This window comes from Budorcas taxicolor, chromosome 17 (genome assembly GCF_023091745.1).
Source record: "Budorcas taxicolor isolate Tak-1 chromosome 17, Takin1.1, whole genome shotgun sequence".
Classification (NCBI taxonomy): domain Eukaryota; kingdom Metazoa; phylum Chordata; class Mammalia; order Artiodactyla; family Bovidae; genus Budorcas; species Budorcas taxicolor.
The window spans coordinates 62,161,778-62,184,241 of NC_068926.1; the positions used below are offsets into that span (position 1 = coordinate 62,161,778).

The 22,464-nt window shown below is 44.9% G+C and overlaps 1 protein-coding gene across 3 annotated transcripts; it reads right to left on the bottom strand.

Annotated features, from left to right (window-relative positions):
- Positions 1 to 1,246: 1,246 nt before the first annotated feature.
- TRAFD1 (TRAF-type zinc finger domain containing 1) lies at positions 1,247 to 20,719 on the bottom strand. Of its 3 annotated transcripts, XM_052654570.1 has the most exons (14): positions 20,609 to 20,719; positions 19,474 to 19,616; positions 17,689 to 17,825; positions 17,437 to 17,495; positions 13,182 to 13,317; positions 13,016 to 13,069; positions 10,551 to 10,953; positions 9,520 to 9,726; positions 7,187 to 7,263; positions 5,532 to 5,762; positions 4,374 to 4,494; positions 3,409 to 3,748; positions 2,776 to 2,848; positions 1,247 to 2,550 (listed from the first exon to the last, which is right to left on the bottom strand). In XM_052654570.1, exons 4-14 carry the CDS (start codon positions 17,481 to 17,483, stop codon positions 2,491 to 2,493), a joined length of 1,749 nt encoding a protein of 582 aa, XP_052510530.1. In that variant the 5' UTR covers positions 17,484 to 17,495; positions 17,689 to 17,825; positions 19,474 to 19,616; positions 20,609 to 20,719; the 3' UTR covers positions 1,247 to 2,490. The 3 variants fall into 3 exon arrangements, with proteins under 3 accessions (XP_052510530.1, XP_052510528.1, XP_052510529.1); XM_052654568.1 differs by lacking the exon at positions 17,689 to 17,825; XM_052654569.1 differs by lacking the exons at positions 17,689 to 17,825; positions 19,474 to 19,616 and having other exon boundaries at positions 20,609 to 20,716.
- Positions 20,720 to 22,464: the final 1,745 nt, after the last annotated feature.

Below are 22,464 nucleotides of genomic sequence, written 5' to 3' on the forward strand. Positions count from 1 at the left end.
ATTCTCCTGCTGGCCGGATCAGTTCAGTTCAGCCACTGTCGTGTCTGACTCTTTATGACCCCGTGGACTGCAGCACGCCAGGCCTCCCTGTCTATCACCAACTCCCAGAGTTTACTCACTCATGTCCATTGAGTTGGTGATGCCATCCAACCATCTCATCCTCTGTCATCCCCTTCTCCTCCTACCTCCAATCTTTCCCAGCATCAGGGTCTTTTCAAATGAGTCAGTTCTTTGCATATGGTGGCCAAAGTATTGCAGTTTCAGCTGGCCAGGATGGTGGAGGCCATTTCCTTTTTAAAAAGTTGTCGCGAATATATTCAGAATTACACCATCCAACAATGAGAACATATCCAGTCTCATTAGTTATATCAGGGGAATGCAAATTAAAATCACAATGAGCATACTGCACCACCAGCAAGAGGGCTAGAAAGACAGCACCATGGTTGGGGAAGACGTGGAACCAAGAGGGCTCTCGTGCACTGCGGGGGGAATGGACCCTACACCTGCTTTAGTTGTTCTGGTTCCTCCTCTGAGACCAGCGAGTCCACTCCTAGGTGTAAATCCAGTAGAAACACAGCACCAAACTTCCCTAGGGGTCCAGCAGTGAAGACTCCGGGCTTCCACTGCAGGAAGAAAAGGGGGAAAACCTACAACCAAGAATACTCTACCCAGAAAGGTTCTCGTTCAGATTTGGTGGAGAAATTGAAAGCTTTACAGACAGGCAAAAGCTCAGAGAATTCAGCACTACCCACCCAGCCTTATAACATGCTAAAAGAACGTCTCTAGCTGGAAAAGGGCAAAACCAGAAAACAGCAAATGATGAATGGGAAAGCTCACCGGCAAAGGCAAACCTACAGTAAGGGTAGAAAACCATCCATGAACAAACAGAAGTTCGAAACCAGCAAGTATGAAGGAAAGTACAAATGCAGGACATAGAAAACGCATTTGAAATTAAGATATCAGCAACTTAAAATAGTCTTGTATATATGCAGACTACTATATCAAAACCTCATGGTAACGGCAGACCAGAAAGCTATATGGGAATAACCTTTTTAAAAAATTATTTATTTTGGCCATGCTACACGATTTGCAGGGTCTTAGTTCCCAGACCAGGGATGGAACCCACAACCCCTAACCACTGAACTGCCAGGGAGGTCCTCCTTTTTCTTTTTCTCGATATAACTCAGATCCAGATGAGTCCTGGCTGCCACGAATTAATAGTGGCATAGCCTTATACAAGTCACCCGTTTCCACATGTGAAATTGGAGCAATTCTTCCTACTTTTCCCACTCCTACTAGGTTGTTGAGAGGAAAACAAGAGGTCAAGATGACCTACAGTGCTAGATGTTCTGGTGCACAGTAGGAGGTGCCAGGGGGTGATGGGTAATTTTGCTAAGGCTCAGCAAGTCTCGGGATTGAGGCTTTTGAGGAACCTGCCCTCCCCTTTGTTTGGGGGTGGCCCCCAGCCCTCCCCAATCACCCCAGAGCTGCAGCCACCTGTCAGTTTCCCCTAACTAACTCTGAGGAGGCAGAAAAGCCACATCTCGACTGGCCCTCTCTGAGAAGGCGCACCTTCCCTCGTTCCGCAGAGCTGACTCCAGGCGCCCTGGTCCGCCTGCACTCCAAAGAGTGCGGAGCAGAAGGAACCACATGACTCAGCTGAACTCCAAGTACAAAGTTTATTTCTATTACAAGGATGTTAATAATAACAGTAATAGTAAAATAAAAAGGGGAGGGGGCTCTGATTCTTGGTTTTCAGAGCCAACCACGAGTTTAGGCTTCAGTCCTGATTAAGGCAGAACCCAGCATGGCTCTGGAGGGCACAGGGAGCCCCTGGCCTTCTCCATCAGAAGGCAGTGAAGACAAAGAAGCCGTGCTCCCCTCAGAAACAGAAGGCAGTGATGCCAGATGCCAAAGAAGCAGATTAAAACAAGCCCGTAGTCCACTCACCTGAAACTCATCTCCAAAAGCCTTGTTCCTAACACACACTACAACTGGCCTGAACACTTCACCAAAGCTCCTCCACGCACCCCAGAGCCCAAATTCTAGAGTGGGGATGGGCAGGACACACGAGACGTTACCCCCAAGGTCCCAAATCAGGCCAGCACAGGAAGAGCATCACCTCGCTGGTGGGACCAGCTTTCCAGAACCTTCCCTCTTTTCCCCCCAGGACCCCACAGCACCATGAAGCGACGGTGACAGTTTGTCAAAAGATGAAGCCCTGGTGGGGCAAAGGGCCCTAACGTACATTTCTGTGCTGTCAAAGGCAGCAGCTAAAGCTGAAACATTCTCAACAGCCTCCCTGCCAACCCTCCCTCAAACCCCCAAACTCCCACAGCACAATCTCAAAAGACACAAAATGGCCATAACCTAGAAAATGTTAAAATCTGAAAGGTCGCCCCTGCCCACAGAGCCCAAGGGGCAGGGCTGCACCGTGACAAGTCGTGCGGAGAAGATGGAGCCAGCGCGCGAGCTCTCTGTGGACACTTGTTACTCCTCCTCTTCTTCCTCCTCCGCATCCCCAGCTCCCTGCTGCTTGGGGGTTTTTGCCTGATGGACAACAGAACAAAACAAGGTTTACGCAGAAAGAAAGAAGGACGATCCTCCTGAAGAGCGCCAGAATGCCAGGCTTCTATGAAGCCACCTCCTCAAGAGCCAGAGAGGGGTCCTTCAGCTGCCATCAGCCTGAGGCCCAGCAGCTTCTCTGACTTCAAGGACCACACCAGCCCACCCCCCAGAGTCCTCACTGAGCTTTACGGGCTGGACCCCTCTCACCTTTGCAGTTCTGCTGCGGTAGCTGGCAGCTGTGGGGGTGACCCGGGGGTTCCTGCCACCTTCACTCCTACCGCTGAAAGAAAAGGATTGGAAACTCATTCCTGAGATGCCCCTGAGCCAAAGTCAGGAAACTCAGGACAGAAACAGGTGGAGACAGACAAAAGCAGCGCTCCAGAAGATAAAACAAATGAATAAAAAACCACAAAGGGACTTTCTTGGTGGCTCTGTGGAAGTCGCCTACCAATGCAGGAAGACGCAGGTTCTATCCCTGGTCCAGGAAGATCCCACATGCCTCAGAGCAACTAAGCCAGTGCACCACAACTACCAAGCCCGGGAGACACAACTACTGAGCCCACACGCCACAACCACTGAAGCCTGCGCTCCTAGAGCTTGTGCTCCTTTAACGAGACGCCACTGCAGTGAGAAGCCCATGCACCGCAGCCAGAGAATGGCCCCTGCTCACTGCAACTAGAGAAATGCCTGTGCAGCAATGAAGACCCAGCACAGCCGAAAATAAATAAAAAACCACAGCGAGCAAAAGGACATTATGAATCAGGCCACGATACAAGCAAAATCCACGCTTCCATTCTCCTGAGCTACCCCCAAGCTCTCCTCCCAAGCAATGTTTCTTACCTTGCTCCGTATCTCCCTGAAGGCCCACGGGGGAAAGAGGGCACAAGGTTTTCTGGGTAGAGACTCCGAGCAGGGTAAGCCACTGGGACGTGGCCAGGAGCCAGAGCCCCGTTATGGCTGTTTCGACTGCGCCCCCGGACACCCTGGCTGTCTAAGTTGTTGAGCTTCAGAGCGCGAGGAGGGCTCGGCTGGCACCCAGGCCTGGGGCCTGATGTGGACGTTGACAGGCGGTTAGGAGGAACTGTCGTATTGTTAGGGGGTCGGCTAGAGGGGATAGGGTAGGCAGGCCCTTTAGCCGTTTCCTGCTTGAGATCATCCATGTAACCAGAAGACAAGTCTCCTGAGAAGAGAAAAGAGCACCAGCTTCAGGGGAAAGGCTGCTCTTAGTGCTGGATTCGGGGCAAGAACAAAAGATCCTGGGTAAAAGATGACTGCCTCGTCCCTAAAGGATGCTGAGACCCGTGTCTGCAGGACAGGGTCGAGAACATTAACCCACACTGTACACTTACCACCTAAGTCCTCACCAACTAGTCAACAGCAGTGCATAAGCAAACTTTGACAAATCACTTCTAACTGGCTTTGGGTTTCTAATAGTGACTGGGTTTCAAAAACAGTTTACTTGCCTAGTCTCGAGACTATAAGAATACTGAGGATAATTTTGATCACCCTACTCTAGGTGAGCATATTTCAACCAGAAGCAGGGGCCCAGGGCAGCCACGGTAAGGTGTGAAAATTACCTCCCAGTCATCCACTAAGTGTACTGACAGGGACCAGCAGCTGAGTAAGCATTGATGCTAAGCATATCTCATGGCTGTCCCCAAAGCAGCCGAGTCTAACCCAGGACCACAACTAGCCCCAAGGGAGTCCTCAGTGAACTTGTACTGCACTTGCTAATTCGGGGTGCAGGTAAACCCCGTTAGAGTAGCTGATGAGAAGTGCAGCCCTGGCACAGCCCTGGCCCATACCCTGGTGTCGGACACGCCTCTTGGGCAGTTCTGATGAGGTCTCTCGAGGCTGGAGATCCTGGCTAGGGATTCCCTCCGACACGTGGTTGTTTGCTGTGGCTGGGCGTTGGTCACACTGGTCCTAACAAGAAAAACCAGAATTAGTACCCAGTCATTCCTATGAGATGAAGCACTGGGAGGAAAGGAACACCGGGCTGGCGGAAAACACCCGATGGTGGGTAGGAGGGTGGCAGGGTGGTGTCGATGGGACAGGATAACTTTGACAACCACAGAGAGGAAGGGCCTAGGAGCAAGAGGAAGCGATCTGGAACAGAGCAGTCGTTCCTACTAGCACTGCCTGATCAGGAAGATCAGGAAGCACTCTGATCTGTGCAGGGATGAAGGAAGGGCGGATCCTGGGAGCCCAGAAAGGTCTGCCTACATTTTGACCATGGAATGTTGGCACCACTGCTTATTTTGTGGCCTCTTCTAGGGGACAATAGCAGTTAGCTTATCTACTGCTTGATCCAAAGGCATAAGTGTTGCTTCAGAAATGAAACGTGTGGTGTTCTAGCAACAGCTCTGTGGCATCAATTATACAAACGCCTCTGAAATACCTTCAGTGTTCACTCCCATAACAAACAAGACTGGGCAGAAAACATATCTTCCACTAAGACACTGGAATCCCAGACTGGGAAAGCTGAAAGAGGACTTCAGATCATCCAGTCTAATTCCCTCATTCACAGGCATCCCCTGTGAGGGGCTGGGACCCATTGGAGGTCAACCATTAGGGCAAAGCTAGAATCAGCTTCCAGATTCCTGGAATGCCAAGATACAAATGCCGCCCCAACAGGAAGAACACACATGGTCAAGAGCAGAAACTGTCAGGGACCTGAGGGGGACTCCTCTAAACTCTCTGGCAAGCCCTCCATACCTGCTTACCTGGCTCCCACAGCTGCAGCTCATGATACAACGGTTTCCACTGCCAGAAGGCAGGGAAAGTCCAAAGGCCTGAGCTACTGTGTACCTCAGCTCACAAAACGGGACATGGCCAGTAGCCAGATCAGGTATGCATGCAACTTCAAGGCCAGAGAGGCCTTCTTGGCTCTGAAGGCCTCAGGTTCACTCCCACAGGATGAAGGGGACAAGACAAGTGCCCGGCTCTTCGGGGACTCTCACCTGGTGATGGAACAGCACCTCCTCTTCCAGCTGGACCCCACAGAATTCACACGGGATGACAACGCTTTCCTCCACGGGAGGAGAGCTGCTGAAGCCCATCAAAGACTCAAACTGGTCACTTGCAGACTGTCGCATCAGCTTCTGGAAGATAACATCAGGGTCCTCCACCCCTTGGGGGGAAATGCTGCCCACATTGAGCGGAGGTAAGGCACATGAAGGGTTACAGCTTGTCTGTCTCAAAAAACACAGGTTAAAACAAAACAAAGGGAAAAAAAACAAAAACAGAAGTTAAGGAACAAACTAAATTCCAAAAATATTTTCAGGAAGTCACAACATTTTCATAATGCTTATTAATATTTGGGAAAAGGACTAAAAAGGGTCAGGGGAACACAGGTGAAACACTCACTCTGCTTTTACTTTAAACATTTCTGTACTGTTTTAATTTTTTTAAGTGTGTTTTTATGTGATTATTTTCTCTAAATTAATTTGAAAAGCTTCAAGATTCTTTCCACAGACATACAGTAAGAGAGGCCCATATATTCTTTGTTATCCCTGTGAATGGATTTTCTTATGTTGCTCCCAAACCAAATACTAGATGTATTCAAATGCTGTATTGTTCCACATATAGGGGAATGCGTGTTCCACCCAGAGCACAGGGACCACTTACTAGCCGTGGAAGTACCAGACTAGGTCAAACCAAATCAGAGTAAGAACGTTGAGAGGGAAAGGCACTCCCTCTCCCATCGGAGCCACTCTTCCAGCACAAAGGCTATTCTCTAATCCTTCCTAAATAGCACAGGAACTTTCAGTCATTCAAAAACTACCTGACACCTTCCATACACCACGTATTAAGAGATTCAGAAACCAAGAAAACCCAGAACCTGTCCTCTAGGAACTCCACCTAGTGGTACCGACCAACGGGGTCAGCAGGCCACGCCACAGGGTGAGGGTGACGGGCTGAGAGAGAGATGGGCGCAGGACGTCTGGGGAGCACACTGATGGGCCCTCTGGCCTAGCTTTCAGAGCACTCCCCAGGATACTTTCCTAAGAGTCGTGTCTGAACCAAGTGTGTGAGCGAGGGGTCTGTGTGGCTGGGTGTGTTAAGGAGACGGGTAAAAGGCCACACATGTCCAGGCAGAAAAAGTAAAGTGCAAAACAGACCCCTAGCCCTCCCAGGAACTGCAGGGACTTCAGCAGGGCTCCTGTAGATCAAACACGGCATGAGATGAGAGCTGATTACAAGATGGTCTCAAGAAACGTACAGTATCTCCACAGACTGGAGGCAGCAACTGGGCCTGCTGGCATGAACGTTACTTTGCCCAGAGAGAATGAGGCCGAATTCTCACACCCACATGTGAGGCACACACAATTACTACTGGATTTTCCCTGGAGCTCAGTAGTTAGGACTCCATGCTTTCACTAGCGGCCAAGGGTGCTGGTTCAATCCCTAGTTGGGGAACTAAGATCCCACATGCTGTGCAGCACGGGCCAAAAAACCAAAATACTAAAAAAAAAAAAAAAGAAAAAACACAATTGCTCCTCTCATCACAAGAGTTGTATCAGTTTGCTCAAGATTTCACATGTTCTGTAACACCAATATGGCCTGCACACGTTCTTCCTTAAAGCTTAAAGCCCTCAAGTAACTCACAACCCACCTGATGGTCAATCAGCAGTCCCTCTGGGTAGAGCTCCTCACAAAATTCACAAGGCAACATGGTCTCGTCAACTGCACCTAGGTATCAGGCCACACAGACTCAAAGTGAAAACCACAACCTTTTATACCCCTTAGGAGGGGTCGACAGGAAAATTTGATTTCCTTAAAACTATTAAATATGAAGACAAAATATATTTTCAGACCCAAACAGTCTGTATAATCAACAGATACTTGCAGTAGAACTTATAAAGAATGTACCTCAGGAAGAAATGTATCCTAAAAGGAAATTTGAAGAAACAAGGAAGCAAGGGTGAGCAAAGAAAATGGTGAACACATAATACACAAAATGATAAATATGAGTATAGAAACAAGAAAACTCTACATCAGGATGTTAAAAGGAAAGCAACAGAGAACACGAACATCCATCAGCGGCATTTAAGTCATAAAGGGATGATCCACATTCTAAGCTTACTGTGTCAACCAAGAGAAGTGTGAGGAGGTGGACTAAATTTAGACTTTACTAAGTTAAATAAGTATGTTGAAATTTCCAGGGCAACTACTACAAGAACTACAAGAGAATATAAATTCCAAACCATTCATTCACGCAGGATCTGCGTGAATGAAACATGCAAACAGAGAACAAAGTGAATAAGGCAATCTAAGAAATGAGCAAGAAAGGAGAAAGTAAACGACACTGAATGCAGTCTTCATTTGCCACAACTGTGCTATTAAAATGTTACTTTCTTCACCAATCTAAATCCTCAGGTCCGAGCCCTGGTTGGGGAACTAAGATCTCACATGCCATGCAGCTTGGCCAAAGAAAAAGAAAGACTCAAACTTCAATATCTGGATCCAGGACCAATTCCTATTCTAAATCAACAAAATGTTCAAAGTTAATCCTACTGTCCTTAAGGTCATTATTCTTACAGTGACATGAAGAAAAACCACAACTGAGAGCTGCCTAATTTTCAGGTCCCTAAAATCTTATAAGTTGAGCATTTTAAATACGACATGCCTTTCTCAAACATGTTGCTCTCTAAACAAGAGACCCAAAGGGTGATTCACTGCTGATAATCCAACTTTTATTTTTAAAAACTTAGTTTTAATCCAATGATACTAAAAAAAAAAAAAAAAAGAACTGGTTTTAAATGGGGGTGAGGGACCAAAGTTCTCTACAGATGAAGGACAACTAATAAATACAGAACAGAGGAAATATAAAAATTACCATTTTACAACTGCCATAATAACACTTGATTCATGCAAGAAACATCAATGAATTCTAAAACTGCTGGATAGGACTATGAGTATCCTGTTCCCCAGCAATCTAGAAACAGCACCCTACACACAGCTAATACGAAGCAAAAAGGCTACCTGCACAGTGGAGATGTCTGACAGACTCCACTCTAACAGGACAAACTGACGTCTTGAGAAAGACACAGCATGGCCGGTATGGCACTCCTGCCAAAACTGTAACATGAACTTACACGTGGGAAAAGAATCAGACACATCTTCATTGAGAAAGGAGGAGTCTACAAAACAGCAGGCCTGGACTCCTCAAAAATGCCGAAAGAAAGAAAGAGGAGGAGGGGCGCTTCCCTAGTGGCACAGTGACTGAGAATTCACCCACCAGTACAGGGGAGACAGGTTTGATCCCTGGTCCAGGAAGATCCCACATGCCGCTGAGCAAGTAAACCCGTGCGCCACAACTACTGAGGCCTGTGCACCACAGCAAGAGCAGCTCCCGCTGAGAGACGCCCACACGCCACCGCCACAGTCGCCCCTGCTCGCTGCAACCAGAGAAAGCCCACACGTGGCAGCAAAGACCCAGCACAGCCACAACCAGATACGTTCTTTAAAAAGAGCAAGAGGGTAGGAAGCCAGAGTAAAAGAACCTAGAAAGAACTACATGTATAATGCATAATCCTGGATTTCAAAACAAAATTAAAAAGCTCTCAAGGACACTATGTATAAGTAAGGAACTTTCCTGAAAGTGGTATTTGTATTGTGTTCACATAGGAGAATGCCCTTGTTCTAAAGAAATACATCTTGTGACCATTTAGGGATAAAATGTTATGTCGGCAACTTATTCTCAAATGGCTCAGGGGGAAAGAAATATAAAGATAAGTGGAAATACTAAAATTGATGAATATAAATGAGGGGCATATATTAATAGATAGTCACTGTACTTACTATTCTTGACAATTTTTTAAAAAGAGAGTTGAGAAAAGCAAATAAATGAAATTAAAAAAAACAAATTCTATCTCATGAAAAACTTGCAATCTTATATGAATTGTGACATAGAGACAGAGGCTAGTGCAGAATAAACAAACACACCCCTGATGTCATTCAGCGTGCTGGGACCTTCACGGGACTGGTCTGCCTCATATATGACCCTCCAGAGGTCCTGCTCTGCCAAGGTGGGGGCCTGGCCTTCATTCTGCAGACTGAGGGCCAACATGAAGTCCAAATTTGCACTGTCTTCACCACGTTCTTTGGGGGTCTGCCGGCTTCTATTCCTTTCCTGCCTTTCTTGTTCTTCCACTGAGGGGGGAAAAAGAAACAACAACTAGTATTTAAGAAATGTTAGATGCTCCCATCCCTTAGTTCAAGTCCAGGCCTAGCAAATATTCAAGGTTTTCAGGAATCTGTGCAGGAACAAAAGAGGCCCAGCCCTACAGTGCTCACAGGAATCCAAACATTAAGACTGCCATGATAAAAGGCTCAATTATTATTCTAATTGTTTTATTAGTAAGTAGTATAAATAAGCTGTAACTATGAAACGGGCACTGTGCTAAGCATTTTACATGTATTTTCTATTCAGACAGTAAAAAGTCTGCCTGTAATGTGGGAGACCAGGGTTCAATCCCTGGGTCGGGAAGATCCCCTGGAAAAGGGCATGGCAACCCAACTCCAGTATTCTTGCCTGGAAAATCCCATGGACCAAGGAACTGGTGGGCTACAGTCCATGGGATCACAAAAAGTCGGACACAACTCAGTGACTAACACAGTTTCTACATGATAGCAGAACGGTTTAAAGCATGAGGTCAGACAGCCTGAATTCAAACCTCAGCTCTACCACTTACCTACGTTCAGAAAACTGTTGCAAGAACTAAATGAATTAACACAAGTAAAGCACTCTGTAAATGCCTTTAGGCACACAAGGGTACACTCAGTAATGTCAGCTATGAACAGCACTGTCACCCAACAATAATCCAATAGCAAAGAGGTTCTATAGGAAAGTTAAGTATTCTTCCTCATGTTACAGTCAGGTTTCTATAATTAAGATCTATCTGGTTCCAAAGCCCTGTTCCCATTTGCCCAGATCCTGATACCATTCCAGGTTTCTACTCCCAGACACAACTCACATAGATTATTCTGAATTGGAAACTGGGCTGTCATGCTCCTTTGGTTGGTGGTTCTACTTTGGAAAAGGTCTGATTCAAAGGCTCTCAGGGGCCTTCGAGGGAGCCTCATGGGTGAGTCCAGAGCCTCAATCTGTCTGAGCTGGGACGCAATCCAGATCCCATCTGGACCCCAAGATTCATCATACGCATTAGGTGGCATGGCAGCCTCGACTCTCTTCTCCTCCACATCTCTCCCACACACTTCAGGGTGAGTCTTCAGATCTTTCACCAGGACATTGCGCCCACAGGTGCCACATAACTCCGTCCGGGCACCACAGTAATCTTCATGGTCCTTCAGTTTGAGAACAGAAAGTTCCAGATCACAGTGCTGGCAAAGGGCAAGCCGTAGAGGACACTCAGTCTCCTGTAAAACAGAATAATGAGGCAGTTAATATTCCTAAGAGAGGTCATGCTGTGGCACAGGGCAAGGAAAGCAAAAAGTATTTACAGAAATATTCTCTTCCAGCCCTAGCTTTGCCTGCCATGGTTTTCTATGTATTTAAGAGTCACAGCTTCCCTCTTTGTCCTGCCACCAGATTCTACAAAGGGAAAGAAAATCTTATGAGGGAACTATTCACTACTTACAGCCACCCTATTGTCATCTTGTGTACACGTTACAAAGGAACCCAAAATCAGCCAGCAAAGTCCAGGGGCAAACAGCAAAAGCAGAGCAATTCCCATATGCTTGTCAAAGCTCCCCCAGACCAATTTCCCCTTAGTACTCTGATTTAAGTACCTGGCAATGAGGAAAAGTGATTGTCCTTTAAAAAGACACTGACTTTTCCAATCTGCACATTTGTATGTAGCACTGGCTTTTTTTTTTTTTGTTCTCTTTAAAATATTTATTTATTCATTTATTTATTTGGCTACACCAGGTCTTTGTTGCCACACACAGGATCTTTAGTTGCTACATATGGGATCTAGTTCCCTGACCAGGGATCGAACCTGGGCACCCTACATTGGGAGTGGAGTCTTAGCCACTGGACCACCAGGAAAGTCCCAATATTACCTTTAAACTAACCAAATAAATCAAGAATCATCAACAAAGGGACTTCCCCAGCCTAATAAAATGTAGGTCAAATGCTTAGAAAAAGCAATGAAAGAGTGCCGAATTACTTATAAGATGTTTATCTCTGAGCTTTGGGGTCTTGAAGTAGTTGTTTTTATATTTTCCAAGTTTTCTACACTGACTATGAATCACCTTTGAAAATTATAAATTAATAAGTTAATAGCTTTTTTCAGGTACATAGAATGAAATGCACAAATCGTAAGTACATACCTTAATGAGTTTTTACATATATATACACACTCCTGCATGACCACCAACTAAACAGTTGTTGGGATTTATTAATTGGTGAATATGTTTATGTTCATTCAAAATACACACACACACACACACACACACACACACACACACACACACGGAATTCCCTGGTGGCTCAGACAGTAAAGCGTCTGCCTGCAATTCGGGAGACCTGGGTTCGATTCCTGGGTTGGGAAGATCCCCTGGAGAAGGAAATGGCAACCCACTCCAGTATTCTTGCCTGGAGAATCCCACGGACAGAGGGGCCTGGTGGGCTACAGTCCGTGGGGTTGCAAAGTCACGACTGAGTGACTTCACATACACACACACACACACGCACGCGCACACACACACGTACACACACACACGGCTTCCCTGGTGGTCAAGTGGTGGAGAATCGCCCTGCCAGTGCAGAGGACACAGATTCAATCCCTGGTCCAGGAAGATCCCAAGTACCTTAAGGCAACTGAGCCCATGGGCCACAACTACTGAAGCAGGCACGTCCTAGAGTCTATGCTCCAAAACAGACGCCACGGCAGTGAGGAGCCTGCACACGACAAAAGGGCAGCTCCCACTCCCCACAACTAGAGAAAGCCGGAGTGCAGCAACAAAGACCCAGCACAGCCAAAAATTAATGTAAAAAACCACACTTATCCAACTATGCCCAATTTTATCTCAACTAGAGACCAAATGATACTACGTTCTCTCTTGTCAAATACTGCGAATTTGTTTGGGTGCAAATAGCATGTCACCCAAGCGATCAAGAAGTCAAAATGGAATTAGAAGAAAGAAGGCAGGCTGTGTGCTAAAGAGGCTGCACCACACTGGCCATCCCGGGCTTGGTTTAGCACCCAGTGAGCCTGCCAACAGTCAAACCCCAGCAGGAAGGACTCGGTTCCAAAGGCTCTGGGGCTTGAGCCTGAGGCACAACAGCCGTGCAGTCAGATCTGGCAGCAGACAGTCGCAGTCTCAAGTGGGCTCAAACAGGCTTTGAGAGGCAGTGCGCCTGGCGCTGGCGGAGAACAAAGACTCCACAAGCCTGGCTTTCTGCTCTGTAGGCGGCTCTGTAATCTCCCCAGGACTGGCCCCATGGTGATTCCCTTCACGGTACAGGGAAACCAACCTCGTGCTTCTTTAGCTGCCTTTTCTCCAACTTCTTGTTACACTTGCAGGTCACCTAGGGTAGGAAGCAAGAATGAGTAAATGGGCTTTGTGACAACATGCTCACTTGCTGTTACACAACAGCAAGTCTAATCCGCTTCTGAACATCTGAGTGCGTGGTGGTTCACCTGACAATGTTCTGTAGCCATGTGCGTCTCCATGTCAGATTTGGGAAATGGTTCCTTGCAGACAGGACACACACCAATGTTCCTTTGACAGTGGATCTCATGGATGGTAAAGTTAAACACAGGAATTTCTTTTTTGCTACAGAAATAGATCAAAGAAAAAGGCAAGAATTACTGATATCTATGCCCAGAGGAATCACAGGGAAATCTGTCTGGTCCAGTCTTCAGACTCCATTACTTCTCTTTAGTGAGGACCTAACAAATAAGCTCTGTGACTGTTACTGCCCCTGCTTTCCAAGAATTAACTCCTGGAGGTTTTCAGTCTTTCATGCAACACTGAGTTCTCAGTGCTGTGCACAACCTCTAAAAGCTCAGCCTCACTTTCTAGACGTCAGAGTTCATCACAACCAACAACATGAAGTCAGATGCCATGAGGAGCTAGCTGAGCTAGGCTTTTCCAAAACCATCCATGCTCCAAAGCACAACGATCCACTCTAAGATTATTTTTTTTAAATTAAAAAACCCACAACATCTACCATTTACTTTCAGTCTCAGCTACCTTTAATCCCATTAGATTTTATGCCACTAAAGTCAAACCAAAAAGGGCAGATGCCAGCTTTGGGACAGTCAGTGGGGAAGGGATCCTGCCCCCTTTATGTCTCACATGTCTTTCAAAGCAGGCTGGACATGAACTGGGAAAAAGCTCTCTGGTTGGGTTGGTATAAACTTTACTGCAGAGATGTACCAAAAGGAAATCCTGAATCCCCTCCCCCAGAGTACACATACACTCAAACTAGAGGCACGTAACATTCAAAGGCCTTCTTTTTACTCATTCGGTTATGACCATTAGAAATCTCCAGTTTCAGTCTAACTAAAGGAAACATGAAAAGAATGTACCTGTAAGTATGTCACCTAGGATAAATTTTCTGAAAACAAAACACTGAACAGGATAAATACAGACAGTTACACAACAAATCTGTAATAACCTGTTTCACCCCTGAAGCTGAATACTACAGAGACCTTCTCCCACATCAAGCTGCAGATTGTTTCTCTTTTATAGTTTTCATCTTCAGACATAGTCTAAGAAACATTTCAAAGTAGGATGACAGGTGTGCCTCCAGCTAGTCATACTCCCAATCTGAAAGACTAAGACACCAAAAATATATATATAAATTCATTTTCATCCAAAGGTAGAACCATCAAGGCATGTACCTTGATGTCACTCGTACCCTAGTCATCGAGGTAGCTCTCAAAACAAAACTGGAAGGGGACACAGAGTAACAATCAAGTGTGAGAGATGGGAAGAAAACTCAGACGGATAAGAGGGAAACTACCAACGCTTCGACACCCTTAACGTCTCCTTATTTTACCTAAATTCCCAGCTTTCCAAGGAAATTGTCAGTTTTAAATTAACTCAGCTCAAGTCTTTCAAACCTGAAGAATATTAAAATATATAGTGGAAGGAGCTATAAATCAAAGTTATCATCTAAATCTATTAAACTAATAAATATCAAAATTACTAAATCCTACTATTAAAGATGTTATGAAACTAGTACTCTTAACAGATTGCTGGTGGTAGTATAAAACCACTGCTTTTAAACAGTCTAAAACTGCATTTCTATTTCTAGGACCATTAACAGTTAAAGTGCGTTTAATAAAACAAAGACCCTGTCATTAAGTTACTTGTTAAAGACCAGTAATTCCACTCTTGGGATTATGAAGATTTTCATTAGTATCATAAAATGGTAAAAAACTGAAAACCATTAAAAATACCTCAACTATAAGTCAACAGTTAAATACTGTATACCGACAAAGCACAGGAAGCAAAGCCATGTCCTGATTGCAAATACTGTGTTCACAGATGCCACAAAAAATTAAAGCCAGCAATTACCTCTTACAGTGTTGAGAGTCTAGATTCTTTTTTGGTAATTTTGACAACAATTTTCTTTAAACAGCCAAAGTCAAGAAAGTAAGTGTCTGGCCTTTATTTTACAGGGCTCTTCAGGACAATGTACTGGCACAGAGCATTCATTCTACATGTATAATGCCACTAAAAGCTTTAGGGTTAAAAAATATTAAGGACCATGACATAAAGAAGCAAGAGTCAAAAGCAGCTGTCAGGTAAGATCACAGAGCATTTACAATGTCACCTTTTGGGAAACCTTGAAAGAAGATAAAAGACAATTGCAATAATTACACAAAATGGTTGCCTGATGGTTACTTTTCTTTAAATTTAGCTGCCAAGGTAGTCCCACCAAAAGTTCTAAAGAGAGACAAAATACTAATATACTTGCCTCCTACCTACAGATAAAATTAAGATGTTTTAAATGAGAACACATTCAATTCTAGATAAAACTGCTAAAAGCCCCAAGGAAGAACTAGCCAAGTTAGAGATGAAATTTCATTTTCCGAGGTTTCCAAAAAATGGAAATTTTATTTTCCAAGGTTTCCAGAAAAGTCCCCAGCAAGCTTCCAAATGACACAGAACCACGCAAAAATAAGAAGTCAAAGTTTTCTAACACTGAAGGTTCTGTTTTTGAGACTCAAACTCTCCCATCAACGGACAAAACAGTAAGAAAAGAGGTAACATGCAAAAAAAAAAAAAAACCACAACAACCACTTTCAATCACAGCCAACTATTCTTTTTCCTGGCCCAGGAGGTTTAACTACAGTGCGTACTCTGATGAGCACCTTAACTTTTCTTAGGGAACAACAGGAATATGGCTCTAAAGACAGAATTTTAAAACCTGGAATTTAAACAGGGCTACTTAGATGGGCAGATTGTACTGGCTTGGTCAGGTTTCCATGCTAATCTACCTTTTTTCTTTACATTGCTTTGGCTTTGAATAACCTTGTTTTCATTAGCTTTCCATTAACTTACCCTTTCTTTTTTTTAAAAAAAGTCCCTTAGCATAGGGACATTTATATACTGTCCTAGGTTTGAGATTCCTTCAAAATGTAGTGGACTGAAAAAATAAGAATCTCTTAATTGATGTTAAAGCCAATATGTCTGTTTCTTTCTAAAAACACAAGGTTTTCTTGTGATTATTTGTATAACTAATTATTACACTTGCATCAGAAACTGTATACATAAAACCTAAACAGAGCTAAAATAGTTTTTTTTTAAAGGTGAAAGGGACAGTGACACAGTACCAAAAAAATACCCTATAAGGCTGGCACAGTACCAAAAAAATACCCTATAAGGCAAGACATTCTCACAGAAATAAAATCTTAATTTTATGCAGGGAAAGAATATTGTGACCAGCAGTTGCTCTGATTGTATCCTAATGCTGCCGAGAAGTTGAGGAGAAAGCAAAAGGCAATTAAAAAAAAAAAAGAAAGAAAGAAAAAATGTTATCAGGCTCATCTTTCAACAGCCTCTCCTTCTACCACAATTTGGTAAGTTAAATATAGCACAGGTAGTTCTGCTTTGCTTTTTTCTTTTGCTGTCAGTAAGGGAACTTGGATATCCCTAAAATGCCAAGTTCTTGAGAAAGCCCAACCAGAAAATCAGCTGATTACAAGCTGCACTCCTAAGTTTCATTTCAGCAGAAAAGGAGTTGCTCTTTCTTGTCACTCTTGTCAGTTAAAAACACGAGTATAAGAAAGCTTGGCATTCAAGTCTGCACCCAGTCCCTCTCCTAACAGTTCTGGAATCACGCGGGACTGCTGAAAGACTCTGACTACAGTTTTTTTTAAAGCAATGGAACATTCTTCCAGTAAAATCCTTTACAGAAACAGCTGAGCTGCTCTGCTGTACACATAGAGCCAAGTCCACACTAAACCATGATCCCATTCAACCTCAAGACAGCCGCTGCAACCACTCAGGGAGGTCCTTGCAATACACTTTGAAAAACACTGCTCTAGTCCAAACATTTTATTATATTTTTATTATCTTTAAAAAACATATGATATTTTTCAGGAAGACAAAAAACAAATTCCTGAACCTATAGGTCAGAAAAGTGAGGATTCAAAGCAGTCAAGTGACTTGCCAAAAGTCATTAACTAATTCACGGTAGGAACCAGACTCCTAACTCTCATCTCCATCCCATCAGTCTTGTCACTGCTCTATGCTACCTAAACCAATCACCTTGTGGAATTTCTAAGACAGGCAATTTTATCTAAAATTGTTTTAAAAAAACTTTAATCCCATATATTTGCATGACATGTTATATGGCTCCAATTTTAACCTGCCAACTACTAAACCAACTGTTTACAGAACTGTCCTCATTCCAATAATATTTCTTCGATTTCTTACCAATTGTCACACAGTCGAGTGTCCTGGTCATTTAGAAATTCAGCCATCTTGAGCTGTTCCTAAAAAAACAACAAAGGAAGAAGTAGGATCTTTCCATTTCATTTCTGTTTTAAGAATGAACACACACACACACACACACACACACACACACACACACACACACACCCCAGTGCACAGAAAATGTCACCAAAGCCAGTTCATTTAATACCCAATACACTTGGTTCTGATTATTTTCATTTTAAAATAACTTGCCTTGCAGGGCTTCCCTGGTGGCTCAGTGGTAAAGAATCCGCCTGCCAGTGTAGGAGACACGGGTTCAATCCCCAGTCTGGGAAGCTCCCATGTGCCGAGCAATCAAGCCCTTGTGCCACAAGTTCTGAGCTTGTGTTCTAGAGCCCGGGAACAGCAACAAGAGAAGCCACCACAGTGAGAAGCCCACACACCACAACCAAAGAGGAGCCCCGCTCTCTGCCAACTAGAGCAAAGCCCACAGAGCAGTGAAAAACCAGAACAGCCAAACAGAAGCAATTACCAACAAAAAATAAAAGTAATTTGACTTGCAAAAACAGCACAAAGAATTCCCACATATCTCTCACCCAGTACATCATAAATAACCATAGTAAAATTACCAAAGGGCAGGAAACTAACACTAATACAATACTAACAACTAATGTACACTCAGTTAATTTCACAAATCATGCACTAATACCCTTTCTTGGGTTCAGGATGCAATCCAGAGTCCAATATTGCATTTATTTGTTATTTCTCCTTAATCATCTTTGATCAGGGATATTTTTTCAGTCATTCTTTTTTTTTTTTTTTTGACTGAGCAGCATGCAGGATCTTAGTTCCCCAACTAGGGACCAAACCCTCAAACCCATGCCTCCTGCAGTGGAAGAACGGAGCCCTAATCACTAGACGGCCAGCAATTCCTTCAGTCTTTCATCCTGCATGACCTTGTTAAATCTACTGGCTAGTTATTTTGTAGAATATCCTTTAAGTTGAATTTATTTGATGTTTTCCTGTGCTTAATACATTTTTGACAAAAATACCACAGAAGTGATGTTGTGCTCATCTCAGGGCATTTATATCAGAAACCACATGATGTCAACAGTCATTATTACAGATGAGGCTAACTTTGATCACTTCACTGAAATAGTGTCTGCCAGATTTTGCCACTATCAAGTCTTTGCGTCTTTCTAAACAAGATGTTAACGCAGAAAGCAAAGTTTTGGCAACTTTAATACCAGTATTTACAATACTCAGATTACCCCTTTTCCGTGACGCAAAAATGGTCTAAAATACTGCCTCTTAGTAGGGTTCCTGAATGGTTTACACCTTTCCAAACTAACACTTTTCAAAACACCTACTCGTTCATTCAACATAATTAAGACCGTGTGCCACTTGTACCCTAGTCCTAACAATACAAAATAACAAAATATACTGTCCAATCTCTAACACAACAACAATTGAGTGATAGGGGAAAATAAGCAAAGAAACTGACAAGTATTTTGATGTTAAAGTTAGGTAGACAAATGGAGATTGAATGAAGGGAATCTACTCTAGATAAGGGTGGTCAAGGAAGACATTTCTGAGGACATGACATTTAAAACAAAAAAAAAAGACCTGAAGCACAAGGATCCATCCATGCAGAGGAAGATAAGAGGATGGAACAGAGAAAAACCCACTCAGGCACTGGGCCTAACAGGCAATGAGAGAAAGCACAGGTAGATCTGGAAGAGCATAATGAAAGGGGGATGATTCAAGCCCTTATCCTGTAGGAGAGAAAATACTGGACTATTTTCCAGGTTCAGTGATAAACCACAGAAGCGTTTTAAACTAGGAAGTGAGGAGATTAACGACATCCACTCTGATGTGATGTAAACTAGTGACAGGAAGCACCTATCTATGAAACTAAATCATGTTCCCAAAAGGGGTAAAGCCTGATAACTTTTCTCAGGGCTGTCTGACTGATCCTAGGCATGCTGTATTCCATCCCACCAAAGCCAGGGTCAGAGCCTCTGAAGAGTCAAGTACCTGGTTCTCTAGCTTCAGGGGGGCTGGGACGGCACGCAGGGCTCGGAGTTGGTCCCCTCCGAGGGTCAATTCTGCTTCTGCAGTTCAGCAGCGGTGTGACTTAACCTCTCTGGGCCTTTGGATTCCTCACGCAGAAAGGGTCACTGGGAGGAGTGAAGGAGCGAATGCATGGAAGCGCTTTGGTAGAGGAAGTTTCTTTTAAACCTTAGAAGGAGGCCCCTCTTAGGCGAAGGCCAGGACTCCCAGGACTTCCTTGTGCCCGAGGTGGGTGGGGACACCACCGCAGGGTCCACACGCCAGGAGGCAGTTTCCCGAGGGGGAGGGGTGATCCCCGATGGGGAGTGGAGAGGGCACCAGCTTCGCCAATCGTAATCGACATTTACCGGCTGTTTACTGATGGCTCAGGCGGTAAAGAATCTGCCTGCACTGCAGGGAGAGCCGGGTTCGATCCCTGTGTTGGACAGATGCCCTGGAGAAGGAAATGGTAACCCACTCCAGTATCCTTGCCTGGAGAATCCCACGGACATAGGGGCCTGATGGGCTGCAGTCCATGGGGTCGCAAAGAGGCGGGCACGACTGAACAACTAACACTACTGATGGCTAAACGCTTTTACGTGGACAGTCTTTTCATCCAGACCACAATCCGACGAGGTGGAAAAGTCATCACCCCCATTTCAGAGACCACGCAAGAGGAAATCCGGGGAAGACAGCTGCTGCATGGTTCTGAGTCCGGGCCTCGAACCAGGTCCGTCCGCCGACAGCCCACGCCAGGCCACCCGCGGCCCCTCTCAGGTTGGCAGCTCTGGACTCGGGCCCCGCCCCGCCCCGCCCCGCCCGGGGCGCGGTGCCCACCGTCCGCTCCGAACTACGGCCGACTCCCAGCCCCGCGGGGCCAAGGCCTGGAAGGGGCGGTACCGCCGGAGCTGTCGAGGCTCCGCTAAAGAGGAGCAAGGACGGCCTTTCCCACTGGCCAGGACAGACTCCGCGACGCGGGCATCTTTCTTTTTTTTTTTTTTTTTAACGAGAAATCCCGCGATCCCAGGGGCCCACAAAAGCCCACCCTCGAGATGCCGGCCTCCTCCCGAAACTGGAGCCCGCAGGAGGCTCCCCAGACGCTGGCCACCGCTTCTCTCACCTGGGACGAGACGAGAGACGCCAAGCAAATCCGCTAAGTCGCCGACACTGAGCCTCTACGGTGAGCCACCGCGGCTGAACAACGGCCCCCGAAGCCGCCTCACCACTTCCGACCGTCACGGAGGAGCGCGCCCATTGGCCAGGAGCGGACGCGATTCTCTGTCCATTGGACGGCACTGGTGTCGTTCTCAGAGCCCCTCCTTCTGCGTGCCGATTGGCTCCGCAGGGCTGCGGGGGAGTGTTCCTAGGAGTCCCAACCCCTGCACATCTGGAAGGAGCAGCAGAGACCTGAGCTATGAGCCTAGACCCTGCTGACATGGGCCAATAATATTTGCATGAATAAACTCTGTACAAACATTACTAATATTCCTGATATATCAAGATAACTAACGGCGTTTGTTCTCTTGTCATGGGCCATTAATACTTATTAGTCATTCTTGTTGCTATTATAATGCCCTCGTGCCAAGACATCTGCAAGGCTCTGCCCATATTTGAGCACTTGGCTTTATACAGTGAAAGAGCGAGTGCATGACAGGCAGGTTTCAGTTTCAGATTCTCCACTTTCCGCCTGAATAGATTCTCTGAATTCCTCCTCCCTCATGAATTATATATATAAAATAGTTGAATATAGAAGAGAACATATTATTTACAATATAGCAATTCAAAGTAATTATTTTTTGCAGATTATAATTGCAAGATATTTATGACATAGTGGTAAGCAGGAGAAGCAGGTCACAAAGCATTGTTTATTTATAACAGGATAGAATGCTTAACTTAAATGGATCGTAAATTCTCTGTGATTCCCAAGATATAAAGTTCAAAATCAGGCAAAATTAATCTAAGGTGAGAGAAGTTACTATAACGGTTCCCATTTGGAGGGTATGATCTGCAAGAAAATATGAAAAAGATTTCCAAGTACTGGAAGTGTTCTATAACTTGATCTGCAAAGTGGTAAACACATGTACTAATTAGTAAATGGTCACTAGGCTATACAGTTAGGATTTAAACACTTTTCACCGTATGTTAAAGATAACATACCATTCTGTATTGTCCTGCACCTTGACTATTTTTTTGTAATAGTACACATTCAGTCTTCAAGATCTATTCGTTTTTAGCTCCTGTATCTGAAGTGTCTTTACACTTTTTCAGCAGTCATTCCGTTTTATGATGTGCCATGGTTTATTGAACCAGTTCCCTGTGGATAGACATTTCGGCTACAAAATGCTTTTTTAAATTTTTATTTTTGTATGGCTATGCTAGGTCTCCATTGCTGCGTGGCTTTTCTCTAATTGAGGAGAGCAGGGGGATACTGTCTAGTTGCAGCTGCAATGCCCGGACTTCTCCTTGTTGCTGAGCATGGGCTCTAGGCACGTGGGCCCAGTAGTTTCGGTTCCCAGGCTCTCTACACAGGCTCCACAGGTGTGGTGTGGCACGGCGCACAGGCTTAGTTGCTCTGCAGCATATGGGATCTTCCCAGATCAGGGATTAAACCCATGTTTCCTGCATTGGCTGGAGGATTCTTTACCACTGAGCCACCAAGGAAGCCCCAAAATGCTATTTTTGAATACACCATAACCAATACCTGAAGTCCACAACTACATCAGCACCAACCTCATTGATTTGCTCAGCATATTTATAGAGGGTACCATATGTGCCAGGCCCCAGATGAGATCCTGGAGCTTTACTGGCAAACAACATGTCAAGCTCCCTGCCTTCCCAGAAGCTTGCCAGGAAGAGAGGCACAATGGCAATGACAATAACTATGATACTGCTGTGGTATAATAAAGAACACAATGTATCTGATTTTTGTCCCTGGCACAGAAAAACCTTGGAATTTCCTGAGCAAATAGGAGCATC